The 9,099-nt window shown below is 36.3% G+C and overlaps 1 protein-coding gene across 1 annotated transcript in view; it reads left to right on the top strand.

The window, feature by feature from the left end:
• Window positions 1-1,807: 1,807 nt before the first annotated feature.
• Window positions 1,808-9,099, top strand: part of ptpn23a (protein tyrosine phosphatase, non-receptor type 23, a) — a 12,748-nt gene continuing 5,456 nt past the window's right edge. The window contains 19 exon segments of the mRNA XM_008324174.3: window positions 1,808-2,386; window positions 4,661-4,735; window positions 5,118-5,245; window positions 5,418-5,494; window positions 5,923-5,972; window positions 6,079-6,210; window positions 6,292-6,372; window positions 6,456-6,587; window positions 6,682-6,729; window positions 7,006-7,062; window positions 7,172-7,230; window positions 7,334-7,413; window positions 7,921-8,035; window positions 8,144-8,209; window positions 8,323-8,468; window positions 8,633-8,772; window positions 8,775-8,946; window positions 9,029-9,094; window positions 9,097-9,099. The exon segment at window positions 9,097-9,099 is cut by the window's right edge and continues 74 nt beyond it. Of these exon segments, the coding sequence (XP_008322396.2) occupies window positions 2,303-2,386; window positions 4,661-4,735; window positions 5,118-5,245; window positions 5,418-5,494; window positions 5,923-5,972; window positions 6,079-6,210; window positions 6,292-6,372; window positions 6,456-6,587; window positions 6,682-6,729; window positions 7,006-7,062; window positions 7,172-7,230; window positions 7,334-7,413; window positions 7,921-8,035; window positions 8,144-8,209; window positions 8,323-8,468; window positions 8,633-8,772; window positions 8,775-8,946; window positions 9,029-9,094; window positions 9,097-9,099 (1,711 nt within the window). The 5' untranslated portion in view covers window positions 1,808-2,302.

The following is a 9,099-nucleotide window of genomic DNA, read 5'->3' as shown; positions in this document are numbered from 1 at the left end:
AAGTGATTATTTTGTGCTAAAAACTCCCTTACTTCTTTTTGGTGGTATTTGACATGTTCAGATATAATTGTTTTCTGTCTTGAAGTTTTCAGACTATTGCGGTAATGAGATTTTCAAAAACATTTTAGAAAATATGTTCAAAAAGCTATTAAATAAAACCAACAATAATAACCACTACAGACTTTGTAATTAATAGTTTAAAATAATACGTTTTTTTTTTTTAAACTTCTTGTCTTGAATCTTTGAAACCAAGATTTCATGATAATGACCCTATTATTCTGCTCAATGGTCCACAAGCAGCTAAAACTCGTGTTTTGTCTTTGGTTGCTTTGCAGAAACATAAGAAATCCAGTAGGTGAATCTCTGAACTCCACATAAATCCAGGGGCTATATTACTTAATAACAAAATACAAATCTTATCTAATGCATCGCGTCGGATTTACTACCAACAATAACTGTCCACTGCTTAAGTTTTTTTTCCCACTGACTGCAACAGAAGTTTATGTGGGAGTTCACAGACACAGACATCTCCTCTTTCTTTCTAATACATCTGTAGGAGACAGGTAATCTACCAGTTTTGACACTGCGGTATTAAAAATCTAAATTATCATCCACACACTGTCAGCTTTACTCAGGCCTGTTTAAAATGCATCTATCAATGGCTGGAGGTGCAAAGGCTTTAAAAAATTAAGCAGGCAAATGCCTGAATTTCTTTAGTCATTTTAAAATACAGGCATCCGGTGTGGGACATAAAAATGTGGGCTACAAAACCAACATTTTGTACAGACTAGGTCTGTGTATATGAGTCATTTTATCTCCAGACTCCAATTTGTTATCTTCTAGTTGTGTAAGCAAGACAGGTGGTAGAAGGCAGTAGCAGTGGGAGAGGAGAATTTAATAAAACTGCATTAGTGGTGAACAGCGCGTCTCTGAGCAGTAAATTATAAATGAATGTTTTATATATAGAAATGATAATGAAAGTCAGAGGGAGCATCTGTGTCTGTTTAATGGACACATTTAAGTTTTAAATAAATAATTATTATAATGAAAACATATTATTAAAAAGACAAAGTGAACCATAAATTGAATTATACACATAGGTAGTAAATATAAATGGTATGGTTCTGTACTTGTATAAAGGGAGGCATACAAGGTTATTTATAAGGTGTTTCAGGTAAACTAATGATTTTTGACTTTGTGGAGACATTTGTGGCCTATACAATAAACCTGTCAAAGTTACCTTCATTATTTATTTATAATATATATTATATAATTTCTGAAGACAACACTGTCATCTATATTTGTTGATGTGTATATAGTCTATGTTTGTGTGCTTTTCAAACTTTATCATCATTGGAACAGACTTACAAATTCCTATTTCTTTAAAACTTAATAATTCTGGTGATTCATATTATATTTGATATTGCACGCCGTCGAATGCCTCTGCACTATGATGAAGTCCAGGCACGTTGATATGCACTGACGATTTCTGGTTCTTAGTGAAAGAGCGACAAAACTCGTTTAAGCGTAAAGAATACTTTAAATGAATGTATAGCAGTTTTCGAGCAGCTGAATAAATACATCACTGCCATCTGCTGACAAAATAAAGAAACGCATCAGTGCCGTGGCGTATAAATAAATATACTGTATACAGTACTTAGTTTCTGAAAAAGTCTTCAAAATTAAAGTTTCTCAAAAATAAAGAAGAAAATGCACTAATTTGCCTTAAAATGCATAGCAATGAACATGTGGTTATGGTTTAAATTGAAAGAAAAGATACCTTTTTGGACCATCATTCAATGACAACAGTAATATACAATACTAATAAGTTACTGGAAAAGTCTTGAAAAATAAAAGTTTCTCAAGTAAAACAGGAGCTAGAACACATTAAGAGGATATTAAAATAAGTGCAATTTATCTTAGCAGGATATATACTTTGATCTTCAAAGTAGGCACTAATTGAATTATAAAATTACACAACATGGGTTATCGATATTTGTTCATTAGGAATATAAATGTAAATATTTTATAAATGTTTTATATTTAACAAACCTAAAATCATATCAATATTGACTCTTGTTTTCAGTTAAATGAAGGAAAACCCCATTTCCCACAATCACATGCGGCACGTTCGCGGAAGCGTTGGACGTCAGATTCCGGTTGAAGTGTAAATTGATACATGACACAGTTTTTAAGGGAAGAAGAAGGCTTTCTTCTACAAACCCGTCAGCGTCAAGACAGCGATTGCCTGTTTTTTTCTACTTCTTTGCGGCTGACAGCACTCCGTTGAAGGACAGCCGCGATGGAGGCGGTGCCCCGGATGCCGATGATTTGGCTGGACCTGAAAGAGGCAGGAGAGTTCCAGTTCAGCCCGTCCGTTAGGCAGGTGAGCAGGGCTGGGCAAAGAAGTGGAGCAACAGGACTCACACGGGTCGAAAGTCAGGCAAACCAGCACACGAAGAATTATAGGCCACTGGATAACACTAATTAAAATAAGCGTATTAGAAACGATTTTAGCTGTCGGTGATGGAGAATTTTCCAGAACACGCCGAATCTGTGTTTGCTAAACCTCATGACCACCGCCTATTGTTTGCTAATGTTAGCTACCTGCTAACTCATAACCAGACCAGAAGCACAAGTTAATACTAACCTCCTTAAAAACGATTATGTCAGAATTTAACCAAACAAACTGCGACATCGCAGATAAATAAATCCACTGTTTTAGGAAGACGAACGAGTCTCGCCGCAATGACGACATACACATTTTGTAAACACATAATGTCATATGATCCTAAACGCAGCACCAGGGTTGACCTTTGTCGAAAATAATAATAATAAAAAAAATAACGTAAATTAATTTTGCTGAGTTATTATTATTTGCATCGGAAGTAGATACACGTAATACAGTTTAATAACATGTAAATACACTAATACAAAGACGATTGTGAATCTTGAGGGTTAGATCTAAGCAAATGATCTGCCATGACACTTATACCAGGTGTGAAATAATTAAGTAGAAATTGAGGGACAGGCCACAGTGAGGTAGATGGATCTTAAGATGAACGTAAATACCTTTAATGAAAGTAGTCAGTGAGACCTGCAGTTATTTTTGAATGGAGACAATGACGCTGCAGGAGTCCGAGCTGGAGTTTATAGAGGTGAAGAAGCTGAGATTTACACAGGATAACCCTGTAAAGAAATGAGCAGAAAGTAAAACAGCTATGATTAAATACTTTCAGGGAGCAGAGTTTTGTAAATCAAAGAAAGTGCACATATTAAACGATGAAAATGTGGTACATAAAGCTGTCAGACAATGGATTTGGTAAAAAATAAATAAAGTCAGGTGATCTTGTGTGGCAGTATCTAGAATCAGATGTCAAGAAGTTGGTGAAAAACAATAATAGACAAATGTGGGGGTTTTTTTTAAGGAATTTTAAGAAAATAAACGTTTTGGTCTTGTAATGGTTTTTGGTGCAAAAAAGACTTATAGAATGATATTATTTAGAGAAGCACTTTTTTTTTTTATGCAGTATATCCCTGACCTCTAGTATTCTTTGACCAGCATCCATATTTACTATTTGAGTTGTGTTGATAATATTTTCCTGTTAACGATCACACTCGAAACCATGTGCATTAGTGTGAACACTACTACCATGGAATGCCATAATAAAGATGTCATCTATGGTCACTTCTGTCTTGCCCTTGCTTCAAAGGGTCAAAATTCAAAATAAAATAGTTACTGTTGTTTTAGATTTGTTGACTTATTGTTTGTCTACAGATTATGATTATCCTAGAGTTTATTAAATTAATGTGAATATGACTATTAAATGTCAACGTACATCATGACTGGATTCATTACAGATGTAATTACATATTAATACAATACATTAAGACACAGCATTAGATCATAGAAAATATTCTAAGTAAGTATTGTAAAACATTACACTTAACTCCCCAATCTGATAACAGAAGATCTTTGCCCTCCTGAGTCACTGCTTACACTCCTTTAAGATAATTCTCAACTGGACTGTTCATCATCATCTTCATTTAGAAAATGCTGATTGACTGGAACTTCATCTTAAAAGCTGTTGAAATTTTAGAAATAGAGAGAGTGTCGTTAAATGATTTCTCTAAACATTAATTTCAACATTGACATGTGCTTGTTGTTAATATAGAGTGATCTATGTGTTGGAGCTTGTGTATAACAATAGGTTAGTTGTCATAAGGAAGTCAATGTGCAATATTGTCAATCAAGTTGCTGTGTCATTGTTTAAGTAAAAACTACAAAAATGGCACTAGTGTGGTCGCACGCTAGGAAATTTAATTTATGACCTGACCCCATGACACTCTCCAGTGATCCTCCTGGTGTCATTTTCTCATGGCTAAAAACAGAGGGAATAATAAAACTAATGTCGTGTAGGGCAGCTTGACAAAGATGCTTATTTCACCTCTGTTCTTGTCATTCTGCTTGTTTTATGGCCCAAACAATTAATCAATTAAATAATAATAAAACAAAATAGTAGTAATATTTATGCTTTCCTATGTTTGTCCTGGTACAGATACTTGAGCTTAAATAGTACTGTATGGTTTTGGTTACAAATAAGCAAAGAAAGTGTGTTAAAACACAACATGTTTATCTACTTCCCTCTGTCTTCATCAGTTCATCCTAAAGAATTACGGCGAGAATCCAGACAACTACAATGAACAGCTGAAGAAGTTGGAGACGCTGCGGCAGGTACTGCTTGACTTTGTCGGTACAGAGATGTTCAGTTCCATCTGCTGCTTGGATATTCTTACAAAACAATTCTTGGTATTTAAATCAAGAACATAATCACAGAAAAGGATGTTGGAAATTATTAACCTGAGTGTTTGGAAAAAACATTCAGTCTATCACAAGGTAGTGAATCTGGTTTAACCTGTGGTCATTTGACATAGTTTGCACAACCCTGAGACAGCTATTTCATTATCACTTTTTCCTGACTAATCTAGTCTTTTAGATGAGTTGTTACCTGGTAATGCCTTCTCTATGTCTTCACTGTATTTCCTTGCCACCTTTTACGTAAACGTTAGAGGGCACTGAAAAAACAGTCTCTGTATTTGCTTTTTTTTTTTCGCAGAGTGCAGTGAATGTAATAAGAGATTTTGAGGGATGCAGCATCCTGAGGAAGTACTTTGGGCAGCTTCACTATCTCCAGAGTCGGGTGCCAATGGGAACTGGTCAGGAGGCAGCTGTGCCCATCTCATGGTAGTAACACAAAAGTGCTGTATGACTGAGGCTACACTTAAGTGATAACTCACTTTCTGATATATGTAACTAAATCTGTCTCAAGACAATTTAATGGCACATTGTTTCATAGACAATTGAACTTTTATTCATATCTTCTGTTGACACCTAAACTATTTCTGTATGTGCACAGGACTGAAATTTTCTCTGGAAAAACAGTCACTCATGATGACATCAGCTATGAGCAAGCCTGTATCCTCTATAATCTTGGTGAGTTATACTGTTAATTTGTTTGTTTTTTTGGTTTGTTTTTTAACATTAGTTGACATTTATTAAAAATCTATCTACAAAATATTTACAAAATTACAAGGAAGAAATATGTTTACAAGAATAAAGTCCTAGGTTTATGAGAAAAGAGTTGTAATTTTACGAGAATAGAGTTGGAAGTGTATGAGAAAAAAATGGTAAATTTATTAGAACAAAGTCATACATTAACGGGGTTAAAGTCTTAAATTTAAATATGTGTTTTGGCCACAAGTGACCATAAATGCATCACGTCAGAATAGTCAGATACTTCATCTTCTGTCTCATCAGTATTACATAACGATCACAGTCTTCTGGCTAGCTTCAGGTCTAATTACGTTTATATTAATATTACTAAATTATCCCATAAATGTAACACTTTTCTGTGTCTGTAGGAGCGTTGCATTCTATGCTTGGAGCCATGGATAACAGGGTTTCTGAGGAGGTAACACACACACACACAAAATAATTTGCAGAAAAGCAGAAATTAGCATGAGATATTAATGGTTCAATGTTTACACAGTAACACTGACCTGCTGCTCTGTGTTCAGGGGATGAAAGTTTCCTGTACCCACTTCCAGTGCTCTGCCGGAGCGTTTTCTTATCTCAGAGACCATTTCAGCCACAACTTCAGTGTGGATATGAGCCACCAGATCCTAAACCTCAACATTAACCTTATGCTGGTAGATCAAACACGTTTCAGTGTAGGAAGTTAATGTTTTTTTAATGGAAAAAAGTCTCACCAGTCCACATTTACATCTCAGGGTCAGGCTCAGGAATGTCTCCTGGAGAAGTCTATGTTGGACAACAGGAAGAGTTTCTTGGTCGCTCGCATTAGTGCTCAGGTAATTGACTAAACAACAGTCAACAAAAGTACATTTATTGCTAAAAAGAAAATAGATGATGACAACTGTTTATTGTTCTGCAGGTGGTGGATTATTACAAAGAGGCCTGCAGGGCTCTGGAGAACTCTGAGACGGCCTCCATGCTGGGAAAGATTCAGAAGGACTGGAAAAAGCTTGTCCAGATGAAGATCTACTATTTTGCTTCAATTGCACATGTGAGTAGTACAAAAAAGAGGAAGTGTGGGTGTGAGACTGTGATTGTGTGTCACAGCATATTTCTGTGATCTCACTCGTGTTTTCCCCAAACAGCTTCATATGGGAAAACAAGCTGAGGAGCAGCAGAAGTACGGAGAGCAGGTAGGAACACATTTCCCAGATACATTTGTCAAACCTTTCAACAACTGTGATCGTATCTGAAGTAGGGATGGCACAATAAAACCTTTTCAAGTCCAATACTGATACTGCAACTTGAAATACATGCCAATAGCAGTATCAATCCGATACTCATATTTAAAATGATACCGATCCTGAGTATAAGATTAAGCCATGCCTATTATAAAGTCTGTGAAATATAAAGATCATAACCAAAACAGTCAGGTTTTCCTGAAAGGTTTGTCTTTTTCTTCTTGACAGTTGGCATACTTACAGAGCTCTATGGATAAACTCAGTGAAGCCATCAAGTTAGCGAAGGTAGTAAAGCAATCTATTCTTAATATAACATTATGAAATACTTAGGCACCACTGCAGCTGGTCTTTTAAGTTCAAATGTGTTTTCTGATGATTTTCTTGTTACAACCAGGGTCAACCTGACAGTGTGCAGGAGGCCTTACGATTTACCATGGACGTGATTGGCGGAAAGTGAGCAGCAAGTCTTACTCTCACAGTTATTATGGTCCCAATATTACTTAATTTGTTTTTATAGAATCAGTGTCTCATTTGTTTTTCCAATTATCACCTTCAGGTTTAATTCAGCTAAAAAGGACAATGACTTCATCTACCATGAAAGCGTTCCTTCTCTGGAAACTCTGGCCTCTGTCAAAGGTAAATACAATGTTTTTTTCTACTTTGCTTAAGCAGTGCTTGCTGACAGTGATGCTGCTGATGTTGACCTTTCTGTTAATTGATGCTGTAAGTTTCAACTATGTAGTTGCTTAATTTTAACATTTTTCAGATCCTTTATTTGCCAACAAACAAACAACCTTTAACTGGCAACTACTAAACATTCCTAACCTTGTAGAATGTTTCCAAAAATAGATTGGAAAGTACTTTTGTCACTATTTATTGATACATCTGCAAGGCACAGATGCTAGAAAATTAACCAGTATTCTAGCAAAAGAATCACTTACAGATCACAGCTATGACTCTTTTTAAAGTTATTCTTGTAAAAGTATAAACAAATTGAAAATTTAAAGATTTTTAAATTCGCCTCACAGAAAATTAAACAAATCTTTAGTGTCAGTTAACATCAATAACTATAAATGTATTTACTTTTTTTTTCATCAAAAAAGCTTGTGATGCAGTGACTGACAAGTCTTCTGTTTTCTTCAGGTGCACCACTGGTCAGAGCTTTACCCGTCAACCCCACTGACCCTACCGTTACTGGACCAGATCTGTTTGCCAAGTTGGTGCCTATGGCTGCCCATGAAGCTTCTTCTCTGTACAGGTACATACCTCCAGTCCATAATAAAACAGGGAACGTATCACTCAGCCGGATGTCTTTAACAAAAATGTATTAGGAGCCGTGGTTACAGTCGATTTTGTTTCATTTCAGTGAGGAGAAAGCCAAGCTGCTGAGAGATGTCATGTCCAAAATAGAAAGCAAGAATGATACACTTGAGTGAGTACTGAATATGTTGAAGTTTAAAAAGAAATTTAGAGTTTTTAAAATAAAAAAAAAACTGCAAAAACCTAAATCCAATTTGGTTTGACAAGTTTTATCTCTTCCTGCAGGCAGTTTATGGACTCTTTGGGTTTGGAGCCAGAGTCAGTGGACAACTTGGACATGTACAGTCACATCCCTCCTGTCCTCATGGAGAAATGTGCTGCTCTCAGTGTCAGACCAGATACTGTCAAGAGCCTCATCCAATCCATGCAAGGTAAGAAAAAAAACTCACACAAAACACAAAATTCAGTACTCATAAAAAGAAAACTAAAGAAAACTAAATTTTCTCCTAACTTGTTGACTTTTCTCTAACTAGTTGTTTTGCATAATTTCCATATATTCTGCTTATTCTATTTTTTTCCAAATTTGCTTTTGCAGTTCTCTCAGGGGTCTTCACTGATGTCGAGTCTTCACTCAGGGAGATCAAGGATGTTCTAGAGGCAGACGAAACCAGTGAGAGAGCCCTCCAGGAAGGAACTCCTCTGTTGGGGATGTACACCCAGCTGCACAGGGCCCGGCTCTGGCTGAGATACGACGGGATCTAGAGAAGTACATGGAAGCCCATGAAAAGGCCAGCTTCACAAACACAGAGCTTCATCGTGCTATGAATCTTCACATCAGCAATCTGCGTCTCCTCGGAGGCCCACTGGAAACTCTGAAGGAAGCCCTGCCCAGGCCTGCTCTAAGCGAAGGTGAGGATGTGTTTCTCAAATATATAAAAGTTAGACTTAAATATAAGGTTGATATTTTAAATAAATGTTTGTGTGTTTGCAGAGGAAGTAGCAGGGCTGCAGTGCATGAAGAGGATCCTGGGAAAGGTGCAGGAAATGAGGGACCAGAGAAGC

The sequence above is a fragment of the Cynoglossus semilaevis genome, chromosome 13, assembly GCF_000523025.1.
Source record: "Cynoglossus semilaevis isolate Cse_v1.0 chromosome 13, Cse_v1.0, whole genome shotgun sequence".
Taxonomy (NCBI): domain Eukaryota; kingdom Metazoa; phylum Chordata; class Actinopteri; order Pleuronectiformes; family Cynoglossidae; genus Cynoglossus; species Cynoglossus semilaevis.
Note: the sequence above shows the minus strand (reverse complement) of the source record. Positions and strands in the feature narration are given on the sequence as shown.